Source organism: Notechis scutatus, chromosome 1 (assembly GCF_049901735.1).
Source record: "Notechis scutatus isolate UNSWTSFEM ecotype Mainland chromosome 1, rNotScu1.2, whole genome shotgun sequence".
NCBI lineage: Eukaryota > Metazoa > Chordata > Lepidosauria > Squamata > Elapidae > Notechis > Notechis scutatus.
The window spans coordinates 195,329,144-195,341,877 of NC_142009.1; the positions used below are offsets into that span (position 1 = coordinate 195,329,144).

Here is a 12,734-nt window from a genome sequence, read left to right on the forward strand (position 1 = left end):
TGCTATCTTCAACACTTTCTTCCCCTCCTCCCCTCCCAAATCACTCATGCATGCATCATTTTACCAGAGAGATCCATCAGTGATTGAGTGTCATTGGATTAACTATCTTGGGCTGGATATGTCCATGGAAATAGGGGAGAAGAGCATTCAGGCAGCTGAGCTAGAGAGCAATAGAACATTGGAGGCATATTGTTTTGAAAAATCTCAGCAAGGCAAACCAAAACCTTAGAGGAATATCACAAATATTTTCTCTCTTTGGGAAATAATGGCAACTAGCTATCATCCCCTTTCCCCTCCCTCATTATTGAATATGCAGGTGGTGCCTGGAAATTTAAAACACTGCTCCTACCAGGTTTCATTGAGATAAAATAGTAACACCTAATTTATGCATTATGTTTAAATCTAGGGAAAACACACATGATGTGAAACACATGCCTTTCAGATGTTGCTATTAAGGAGCAAGCCATTTTTTTCCTGAATTAACTATTGTAAGGTGTTTCAGCTTGAAAGCATAATATTTCCAAACAGTTTCATTGTACTCTTGACTCAAGTTGTCAGCAGACAATTCCCTGCCCTAAAGATAGGTTCAGCATTAAAAGAATGGATGAATATAAATATAAACCAAATCAACAATAGAGCTCTCTTTTCTCAGCCTCAAAAAAGGTGACTTTTTCTGAATAACTGATCATTCTGGGATTCTCTCTTCAGTTCTTCAAAAACACGATATGAGCCATAGTAGTAGTAGAAGACACAGCGGCCCTGAAAATCTTCAAAATAAAAAAAAAAAATCTAGAGATAATAATTTTTAAATAAATACAAGGCTTTAAACAGTTTTTTTTTTAAAATCCATTAAAATCAGAGAAAAGAAGGGAACTGTGGTAAGCCACAAGGATATATTTCCCCCACGAATCAAAGTTGCTGCATTCTGTATCTAAACGAATGTCAGTTATAAGTGTTTTTCTCAAGAAACAGGTCATGTTTTGGACACACGCTTAGAAAAAGTGACAGGAGAAATCAGAAAGGGGTGCCTGCTTTGGTTCTGGTTAAGCTCTTTAATTGCTACCATTCCCTAACGTGTGAGCTCCCAAATTTATACTCTTCTCCATTGCAAAATTGGAAGTGAGGGGTGTCTGTTCCCTATTTAGATAACTATTTAGACTTGTCATTGCTGCCCCAATCTTTTGAACATCTAAAATAGCATTTTACCTTCAAATGTGAAGCAGCCCTAGAATCATGTATTGAATCATTAATTTCTAGCCATTGTCAACAGAATAGCATGGGTTCTTTACTAGTAAACAAAGGGCATTATAGGTAGCCCTCGACTTACGAACACAGTTGAGTCCAAAATTTATGTTGTTAAGTGAAACATTTGTTAAGTGAATTTTGCCTCATTTTACAACCTTTCTTGCCATGATTGTTAGGTGAGTCACTGCAATCGATGGTGGGATTCAATTTTTTTTTGCTACTGGTTCTGTTTGCTACTGGCTTGGGGGGCGTGGCAGGAGAAGGATACTGTAAAATCTCCAGTCAGAGGTGGAATTTGCCGGTTCTCCAAGCGACTCTAAATTTCTGCTACCGGTTCTCCAGAACTGGTCAGAACCTGCTGAATGCCACCTCTGACTGCAATTGATAAATTAGTAACCCGGTTGTTAAGTGAATCTGGCTTCCCCATTGGTTTTGCTTGTCAGAAGGTCACAAAAGGTGATCACATGACCTTGGGACACATCAGCGGTCATAAATATGAACCAGTTTCCAAGCATCTGAATTTTGATCTCACGATCATGGAGATGCTGAAAAAGTCGTAACTGTGAAAAACATCCATAAGTCAACTGTTTTCAGTGTAACTTTGAACAGTCACTAAATGAACTGTTGTAAGCCGAGGACTACCTGTAGAGAACAAATATTTTGCAACAGCTCGTGATTTCATAGTTAACTGTTGGTTTTTTTCCCCTTAAATCTGACCTTTCCTACTTAGGCAAACTTTTTGGATTCAGGATACCTGGGTTGAGTCTTTTATCCTACAGAAAGCAATCTTTGCCACAAGAAGATCCTGATGCAGTGATTGTTGATTCATCGAAACACAGAGACAACTCCATGGCCCTGAAGCACTTCAAATCTCCTACGAAAGAAAGCTGCAGCCCCTCTGAAGGAGATGACACCAAGGCACTCATTCAACCAAGGACGTGTTCACCTCCAGTGAATATATCTGGGCCTCTAGATCATTCATCACCCAAACATCAGTGGGATCGACTGTACCCGGATATGCTGCATTCCAGTGCAGCGTTGACTCTTGCTCAGTCAAGAGACAGCATTAGTAGTATAAGGAGAGCATCTTCAGTGCACAACATAGAAGGATTTACCGCCCATCCGAAGAACATGTTTAGGGATCGGCATGCTAGTGAAGGTACAGTATTGGGCAAGGGGAGGGTGATCAATATTCATGAATTATGTCAACTGAATGGCTGGGACACATGTGTTCCATTTTTATTCAACTAGGACAAGATCTTTGAAGCCTCTTTTCTTTAAGAGCTAAGAGGAAATTCTACCATAGCTGGGGTGACATTAAGCACTCTATGGTTCATAATTTGTGACCCTGTGCAAAGAGAAGCTTATTTCCAAGTCAACATGCTTCATATTGTGTTATAAGTCCAGGCATGTTGTGTTGTAAGTCCTAATAAGGGTTCCCTCATTATTTGTGCAGCAGTTTATTGTAAAGGGGGTATTAATACAAGAATGGTTCAGACTGCAATGGCCATTTTCATATGCAGAAGGTCTTCATCCAGAGCATGCACCCAGGAGGAATCCCTCCTCCAGAAAATATTTCATTCATTCATTCATGGATGGGATTCAAAAATCCCAACAAGCAGTTCTCTGCCTGGTTGCTGGGTGGGCATGGCCTACTGGAACTTATAGGTGGGCCATTTTTTTTGCCTTCCCCAGAGTCCGGAGGCTTCCCTCGCGCCTCTGGGAGGGCAAAAATGACCTCCCCTGGGCTCCAGAGGTCCTCCGGAACTGGAAACAGGCCCATTTCCGGACTTCGGGGAGAGCGGTTTTTTGCCCTCCCAGAGCCTCCACGCGGACCCTGCACTTACCTGCATCCAAAATGGGGTATGTGGAGACTCTCAGGAGGGGAGAGGTGGGTGGGACCAGCTGGTCGGTTCAACAACCGTTTTGGCAAACCAGATGTCAATTTAACGTCCAGTTCACCCGAACTGGCCCAAACCGGCCCAAACCGGCTGAATCCCACCCCTGCATTTTCATTCATTCAATTTAGGTACCGCCTGATTCCAAACTGACATGGGGAAGGGGCTCACATAGATGGCAATACAAAAATGAACACCTAATAACACACCACACAGAAGATGGATGCAGGTGTACTCAACACATAAAACAAATATTATACACACAGCACTGGCTCCAACCATCCTAGCCTAGAGCCTGAGAGCATCGCCAGGTCTTCAAGATCTTCCAGAAAGCCACCAGGGTAAACCAAGTAGGAAACATGACGAGATGAGCTAATTCTACCTTATTGTAAGGCTCCCTTAACAAACTTCCCACCATCATTTTAAGCTGCCTGAGGGTCCTTCCCAAGTTTCTTCCTTTGACCTTTAGTTGATTGTAGACTACCCCCTCCTTTATCTGATTGTTTCATGGGCAGCATGTCTTCCTGTCGTCCATCAAGATCACTCATATACATTCCATTAGAGGGTGGAAGCCACCCAGATTTCATAGAAAATTGCATCCCAGAGAGCAGGTGCCATGATAGAGAAGATACGATTCCTGGATCTGGAAGATGACACTGTATTAACTGTAGGGACTAGTTGTCTGCCCAACCTGTCAGTCAGAATCAGCCACGTGCATGCATATTGTTTCAAAAGAAAGATATCCCTTGCTTCACAAATAAAACTCTTGTTCATCTTCATGCAACTGATGGATTAGAATGCGTATTTGACTAATTGAACAGTTGGTTGACTGCATTCCATTATTGATTAATCCAGGAAAATTGCTTAATCAATTACAATTTCTTAAGTCAAATTGGCCTCCACATTTAAAGAACAGCCCCTCCTGAGATATATCACTTCCATTTAAATGGCTGTTCCAGCTAATTTGAAAACATTTTTGAGCACTCTGGGAAATGTTCAAGAGCAGATGAATGAGGTTCTTAATTCTAAAAAGAGAAAAATAGCCTTCCATTCATTACATTAGCTAGTTCACCCAAATTAATGTTGGCTCCCACAAAATGTATTGGGGAACCATGAAGGGGGAAAAAATAACACCAGTTTGGAGTCTTTGGATACCGAGTTTATTTCCCCCTTTTGCTTTTCTTTATTCTGCTGAATAACAGACAATGGTCGCAATGTCAAAGGTAATGTACATTTATCACCTCTATTGTCCGATGCTTTTGAGAGACACATTATTTGGCATGCTGTTTAAACTGTACAAATGCATCATATTCATGCTAACCTTTATGAAGCTGGGCACATGACAGGAATTACTGCTCTTTTTGCTTGATGGATGCATCACAATTCTCTTTGCTCTCAGTTCAGGATAATGATAGATGGCCATTCAGAGGAAGCTGTGAAGGGATGCATAGTATGTTCTTTCAAAGCCATTGGCCTCACTTACTGTAGCTACAATGCAATCCTCTACTTGTCTGTCCAGAAGAAAGTTCCCATCTTTTCTCTGGGGCTTTTTCCTTGATCACTGATTTGAGCAGCACATCTTGCTAAACCCCTATGATTTGACTGGGAGAGTTAAACATTTGCTTTATTCTCTCCCATCAAAAACCCCAGGAGGGTTTAAAAGTTTGAACTTTGGCTGGATTGTACCCAAGTAAGCTTGTTGAAGAAGGTAGAATGTGGGTGCTGCCAATCCTACACAGATACCTGAACTTGAAGTTTTCAAGATATGATCTTGTAAAAGTATTACAAATTGAGCTTTGCATGATTGAAACTAGCCACCATTGATTCATTTTAAATCCAGTTTTTCATCCTGACACCAAGACAATCAGTGAATAATCTTGGACCCTTCACGTATTCCTCTTTTCTCTCCTTAAAACTAGTTTCACGCTCCTGGATGGCAGGGGGTATGGTTTAAGCTTACTGTAGTCTTCAGGTGTGCTTGCATGAATTCCATTTGCAATTTCATGTTGGAAACATGCTTATTCATATTTATTACATGCTAGTATTGGTCCTTTTCACCGGGACAGCAGTGTAAAGCCAAGTTAGTCAAATGGAGACATTCCTTTCTCTAGCTAACACGAATCCTTTTTGCATATATATTTTTCCCCGTAACAAACTTAACATTTGTGTTTATAGTCTAAATTTAGTAGGAGAGGCAGGATGAAGGAGGAACTTTCTCCTTTGCTCCTCTTCAACGTATCATTTAGTATACTTGATGAAATGTCTCCATCAAACCTGCATGATGTGCATGTGCTAATAATGCCCACAAGTGACCCATTCCTAGGAAGTCGTCCCATTTGCTTCTTGTCTCCATCAGCGGTGGTTTTGATATTGTGTGGCACCATGTTGTAAGTGAACAACTGTCTGTAATTTGCTGCTGGCTCAAAGTACTTAAGACTCTGCCTATTTCTCTATTTATTGTCACTATAGATCAGGGGTGTCAAACTCAAGGCCTGCGGGGTGCTTAGATCTGGCCCACTGGGCCACCCTGGAAACAGCAAAGGACCGGCCCGTGCCTCTGCCAGCAAAAATGGAGCTCAGGTGGGCCTCCTTTTTCCCTGGCAGAGGGTTGCAGGAGGTCATCGCAGCTGGAAATGGAGCTTGGGAGCCCGTTTTTGCTGGCAGAGCACTCGGGCCACCAAAGGCACCCCTGATACGAGTGACGTTGAGCTGGCCACGCCCAGCCCAGCCCCCTAGGCCAAATACATCCCTGATGCAGCCCTCAATGAAATCGAGTTTAACACCCCTGCTATAGATCCACATCAGGGTTAATCTTTAAAGCCAATTTAAGATTCTCAGAGGGAAATGAACATGTTTCTGGCAGAAGCCTATTCCATAAGAACAAACTTGCCATAATAAAGAAATATTCTGTTTCTCATGCCTGCCAGCCTAGCAGCTCTTATGAATAAGCTCTTGAAAAGGCCCACCAGAGCTGATCTTAGAAGCCGAGTAATTGTTACTTGCTTCGGTAAAGTAAGACTTAAATCTGCATGAATAACAAACATAAGTGACGTCTTCTGTTCCTAATTAGATCCTTGTACAACCAGACCTCTAGTCAGGTCAGGTGTGGTCTGCAGGGAGAACTTTCAAATCCTATCCCGATTAAGAACGGAGTAAGGCAGGGTTGTGTTCTGGCTCCTCTTTTGTTTAATTTATTCTTATCTGACTTGGCCTTTCACATTGGACGTATTGAGTCCCACGCCCCAAAGTTGTCAAGATCCCACTTCTCCTTTATGCTGACGATGCAGCCCTCCTTTCATTGTCAAGGCCAGGTCTGAAAAGATTACTTTCTGCATTCGGGTCCTACTGTGCTGAGAACCACTTGTCTATTAATTACAACAAAATCCAAAGTATTGGTGTTCTCTAGAGCCCGGAAATTGCATAACTGGGCTATCAATGGTAATGCTGTTAAGCAGGTTTTCCATTTTAAGTATTTAGGTATTCAATTTCAGAACACCGGTGCTTGGACTAGAGATCAAACCCAGGTGCTGAACTCGGCCTCCTTTAGTCACCAGCAGATTTTAAGATTTTTTTATACCCAAAGAGGCCAGTTTATTCCTTCTGCTCTGCGTATTTACAAAGCCAAAACTTTGGCTCAAACTCTTTACGTAATTCCCATATGGATAAGGGGCTTCAAGGATTGTATTGAAAGAACCCAGGCTGTCTTTCTTAGAAAACTTCTGGGTCTTCCTCCTTGTGTTGGTTTTGCTCCAATGTACCTGGAACTGGGCACTCATGTATGGTGTGGATTAACACCTTTAAATGGTGGTTTCGCATGCTCTTTCTGGCAGTTCCTGGTAGCTACCTCTCCCTGGCGTTTGCTGACTCTCATATTTCTCATTGGGAGAGGGAGCTGATGAAGAAATTACACCTGCTAGGTTTTACGGGGGATGCCCTGGGAGATTATGGCCTTAAGGATGCCCAATTTAGGGTAGTCCAATGGCTTGTGGACATTGACTTGCAATATCTATGAGCCAGAGCTAACAAAACTTGCTCCCCTCTGATCATCAGCCAATTTAATAATTACGGACTGATGATGGCTTCCTATTTTTACACTCTAACCATTCCCAAGTATAGAAGAGCTTTCTCCCTAGCTCGCTTTAATGTTCTGCCCTCAGCACTACTGGATGGGCGATTAAAGAGGCTCCCGATTAACAAGCGGCTATGCCCCTATGACAGAGCTGAGGTTGAAACTGTGGAGCATGTCCTTTTATATTGCCCTATGTATAACGCAGGTAGATCTAAGTTACTGTCTCTCCTTGAAACAGACCCTTCTAGACCCAATGTTAGTAATTTATTCTTATATTGTCTAGGGGATGGCTCCTCATATTTCACTTCTTTGGTTTCCAATTTTTTTTTTTTAAGAGCTGTAACCATCAGAGGAGAACGCTGTAATTCCCCTTAGTCAAGTTTTTGGTGACCAGTTGTTCATGATTAATTTTCCCATGTTCTTCTTTTGTTGTACTTGTGTTTTGGTCTGTGACCGCAAATAAAGTATTATTATAACAAACGTAAGAAAGGCAAGCAGAGAAGAACACTAACTTGTGCTGCTCTTCCGTGATTGAAATCACAGATGGAAAACAAGCAACCATGGCCCAAAAGACACCCAGGATTACCTCAGGTTTTGGAGTCTGTCTTGTATTCAGGAGCCCACGTGCCAATGAAATTAAACAGTCTTCTTTTCTCCCTAATTTGGACATTTAGCTATTCAGGAAGTATTTATTTATGGGATACATTTGTGGTCCATCTGTCTTCTATTGTCGCCACAACTCTTAGAAGCTGGCCAGAAGGTAATATGCTCAAGGATCATTTTTCAGTCTTTATAAAGCAGCCCTTCTGCCTGCCTGAAGGCACCAGGAGACAAAGCTGGCAATGTGACATCAGAGAAGGTGGGCCTAACATTTTTTGAATCCTTTTTAGTGGATTAGGAGAGGTAAATAAATGTCACCTTATTTACCCCTTCAGCACAGATGTATGTACCTTAAATGGGAGCAATGTACTATGTGGGGAAAGTTGGGGATTTTAGAATACAATGAAAAACTCTGCTGTCCACAGAGAGAATCCAGAGGTCTTCAGGAAACCAAGAAACCAGAACTTTTTTTTTTCTGGTCACTCCTTCAGCATTTGGTATTTACAAGTATACTGCTTTGAATCTGAAATTATCATGGAGTCATAATAACTATAGATTTCTTCTAAATTCATAATTTAAAAAGTTCACGCGCTCCAGACTTTAAAAGCCCATTGTTCTCAATCTAGCATGAAATAAAGCTTTTAGGGCAAAGTGTATCTAGATTAAATCCAAGATATTGCTCCGGTAATGGATTTTTGCTTCCACTTGTGTTCACTCAACTAGCTCAGAAATCTGTAAACACTGAAGAAATAGATTCCCGCTTTCTCTATAATTTTTCTCTTTTTAAAATTTCCTTTAGTTTAAGGACCCTACAAAGATTGGATGATAACAGAATCATTTACAGTAGTAGAAAGGATGAGAAGTCCTGTTTCAAGAGTGGGTGTGCAATGGACACTCAAACACACAGCTCCTGGTGAATTATTTACTGCTTCTAGGCACTATATTCTTCCCTTTTTCCACAACTGAAGTGTTGGCAGATTCTAAACTAGAGAGTTAACGCTTGGTTGAAAAACAAAAATAACAATAAGGGTATTTACTTTTTTAGTTACGTGGAAAGTGAATCAAGACGTTATATCAGCTGATATCTTCTTTTTCTTGTAGGTCCTTTTAACCATATCAAGTCAAGTCTGTTAGGATCTACATCTGATTCAAACCTCAACAAATACAGCACCATCAATAAGATTCCCCAGCTCACTCTAAACTTTTCTGATATCAAAAATGAAAAAAAGGCATCATCACCTCCATCATCAGATAAAACAATTATTGCACCGAAAGTGAAAGAAAGAACACACAACGTGACTGAAAAAGTTACACAGGTAGGAGATTTCTAATATGTAATTGTGCCTCTTCTCTAATTTCTGTGAACACTCTACTCCTCCTCATGTCTGCGTGCCCTTCATGCTTTTGTTAGGCTTGTGTAGTTTGATTTTTCTGGATTAAATGGAATGATCACAATTCTTCTAGCAACACACAGAGAGGAAAATTAATGTAGATTAAACCTATAATTAATCAGAGAAAGGGCTCTGTGAGGGAAACTGTGCATGCTGTAGTTGTAAGTGAATTCTCTGGAAGGTCACAGACTTATCTGTTTAACTCAGATATGTCTGATATAGTAACACAGGTACTGTTCTATGGTGGCCTTGGTTCATTCTATTTACCTACCTGACTGTGAATAATATGCAGAAGTCAAATGAAGTTGAGTAAAATTCAGCAATTTCTTTCAGTCCTGATAGCCAAGTTGCCATATGTTACGTAGACTGCAAGAAGTATATGCACATCACATTACAAGGGTCACACTATCTAAGAGAGACAAAATCAAGACATGAAATTCAGGCTGGTAATTTGAGTACTGATTCCGGTACACCATCAGGGTGATCTTTATATTTCTCGTAGGTTCAATTTCCACCCAAGTGACATGGCCGTAACTATTTCCCAGTTGTTAAAGTTGGTCAGTCAAGTAAACAGGTCTTTCTGCTTTTCTGCTCTAATTCCTTTGTCACTTAGCACAATATGGTACCTTCATTCTCCCAAGTACTGGTCTGGTGTTCTGCTTCTAATTTTTTGGGGGGTGGGCATGGGGTAAGGGGTTGGTTGATTCCATATTCTCCATGCTCTTCTCTTCTGTCTTAGATGCTATCCCAGACGTAGGTGTGCTATCTCCTATAGATGCTGTGGTTTTATCTCTTCTTTCTCATCCTCTCCCTCATCTTTAACAAAAGCTTTGGTTTATTATCCTAGTATCCTTCAGATGTGCCTGCTGCAAAACTGAAATTCAGAGATGCTACTATGATATTTTCACTCTGAATTATTCGTCTCTGGGTTTTCCCTTTGATGAATAACATCTCTAAACTCTTCCGATACCTGTGCTTAGCAAGGTTTTTATAAGAGCTTTAAAATATAAATTCCTTTTATTGTTTCTAAATCATTTTGTGAGCGTCAGCAGCTAAAAAGTGATGTGTGTGTCTGTGTTGATGCTAATAAATTTAAATAAACAAACATAGCAGAAGAAATTATCTCTTTTATGGATCATAGCATAGTCTTAGATCATACCCTGCAGAAGACAATTTTGTTTGAAAGACTGTTAGAGGAGAATGTTTCTTAGTTAAATGATTCTTTTGACCAATTCAAGTCCAATTTAAGAAGAGCAGCCTTGAATTTGTTCATCAGTTGTGAACATCTGGGGCAGCAGACTAAGCAAGCAATGGCCTTACCTGGCCAATCTTTCATCTTGTATTTTTGTTTTACTAGATCTCCGGTTCTGTTCATTTTTATAGGTTAATGGACTTTTATAGGGCTATAGGCTTAGTCATTTAGGCTGGTTTATATATTTTATCTTCATATTTTATTTATGTTTGATTGCTTGATTGTATTTTATTATACAGTATGTGCTAGTCTTTGAAGTTTCCTCTTCTCGGTTTTTCTTCTGCAGTATAATGGATTGCATTTCTATTAAAATTATACTAATGTTTTCTGATTGTTCAGCTCTCTTTTCCATTATTACAGTTCGGTTTTTGTTTTTGACAATGTGTGAGTATTAAGGCTTGGCAGATCTTCAGAGAGATGGCAGATCTTTATTTGTTGCAACTTCAATTGAAGGAATCCTTCAAAGGTCCTTTAAATTTTCAGCATCAAAATTTAAAGGTCCTTTAAATTTTTCAGAAGGAAAACAAGGGGTGAGACTAACTTGCACTGAAAGGTTTCTGTAACTATGGCAATCATCCCATTGATATTATGCTTAGAAGCTGGCTAGCGAGCTTTCTTAAGAGTCTGGTTTTTGTCTCTCTCTTTTTTTTATTACTTTTTTCTTTTATGGAGGCTCCATTGACAAATGATTGTACAGCCACTGCTCTACAAGAAGAATCTAATTCTGAACAGGAGTGGATGATTACACATATACACAAATATTCTCCAGTCACATTATCTAGCATTGTAATATTATTGTTAAACTTCTCTTCAGCTTCAAGAAATACATAGTTCAACCTATCAGAAAGTGAGAAAAAAAAGAGACTTTCCCCCTCATACTAAAGAATAGCTAGTATTTCTATTTATGTATATGAGTGTATATTAGTATAACTGTATTTTATCTGATAGCTGTTTTTATAAATCTGGGTCAACATATTAAATTGTGTTTAGCAAGGAAATTATTTTAGTATTTTCAAATGCTTGTGTAACTTACAGTAGCCTAAATCTAGCTCCATTCTGTTTACTAAAGGCATTAAAGATAATTTAATGCCACAAGATGTCATTCATATTTATTAGTGACTCTATATTAGGGATAAATATACAAAATAAAAATTACATATTTTTAAAATTAATAGGCATGTCTTTTACACGTTTATACACATTTACATAGAGTTTCCGGTAGAATCTGTAGTTTGACATGCCAGGAGCTACAGCTCTCTGCATTCAAAATTAAATTTGAAGTGTTTGCCAAGGGGGGTCAAGAATATTTACAAAATACTTCTAATGAATGTTGGCATTAGTTTGTATTTCTGTTCTCTTTATGATTTAATGAACTCCTGAACAATTTGCAGGAATAGCTTTTACAAGTTCACCATTTTTAATGAGAAGAAAATCAATTCTCTGCATTTCCTTCCTATTATAATTTCTTATCTATAATTCCCTAAATATAAACATCTGAGCCAGGGGTGGGATTCAGTTTTTTAACAACTGGTTCTGTGGGCATGGCTTAGTTGGTGGGTGTGGCTTGGTGGTCATGTGATTGGGTGGGCGTGGCCAACTCGACATCACTCATGTCAAGGGGCGCTTCTCCTCGCCTGGCCTCTCATGACAGTGGGGATGCTGCAACGGTCATAAGTGTGAAAATGGTCATAAGTCACTTTTTTCAGTGCCATTGTAACTTTGAATGGTCACTAAATGAACTCTTGCAAGTCAAGGATTACCTGTACAAAAATACAAAAAGCTTCTTTGCTTGCAAATAGCTGCCCTAAATACCAATCATTAGATTAAAAATATCTGCAAGCCGGAGTTACAAATCAGGCAGGGTGCCAGAGCACCTTGAGGAATGAAAATAATTAAAATGGGCCTTGGTAGAAGTTACCGTGAACGCCCTTTCTATCTCTGCTGCAAGAGAGCCCAGGATGGGTTGACTCCTTCCTATAACATCATTTAGCTGAGTCTGCACTAAGATATAAAAGCCAGCCCCCAGGAGAGACCCCAGCTTTGGCTAAGATACTTGACAGACTGAAAGGTGTCTCTGAAAGCACAAAATGAATATAGAAATACACCTTACACTCTCCGGAAGAATCAAGGGAGGGGCTGGGCTCTCTCGCAGCATAGATAGAAAGGGCATTCACAGTAACTTCTTTTTTTTTTTTAAAACAAGTTTTATTAAAAGTTTCAACAACAAACAAATCATTACATATTAAATCTTTCCCTGTCTTTCTACAATAATTTCCCCA

General features: G+C 39.8%; 1 protein-coding gene across 12 annotated transcripts in view; it reads left to right on the top strand.

The window, feature by feature from the left end:
* Window positions 1-12,734, top strand: part of KCNH7 (potassium voltage-gated channel subfamily H member 7) — a 348,077-nt gene that overhangs the window by 204,690 nt on the left and 130,653 nt on the right. For 6 of the 12 annotated variants that reach the window (XM_087949835.1, XM_087949837.1, XM_087949844.1 and 3 more), the window contains 3 exons: window positions 1,976-2,404; window positions 5,063-5,086; window positions 8,914-9,128. In XM_087949835.1, the coding sequence (XP_087805961.1) occupies window positions 1,976-2,404; window positions 5,063-5,086; window positions 8,914-9,128 (668 nt within the window). Of the gene's footprint in view, window positions 1-1,975; window positions 2,405-4,345; window positions 4,367-5,062; window positions 5,087-8,913; window positions 9,129-12,734 lie in introns of all 12 variants that reach the window. The other 6 variants (XM_087949836.1, XM_087949838.1, XM_087949841.1 and 3 more) reach the window with 2 other exon arrangements.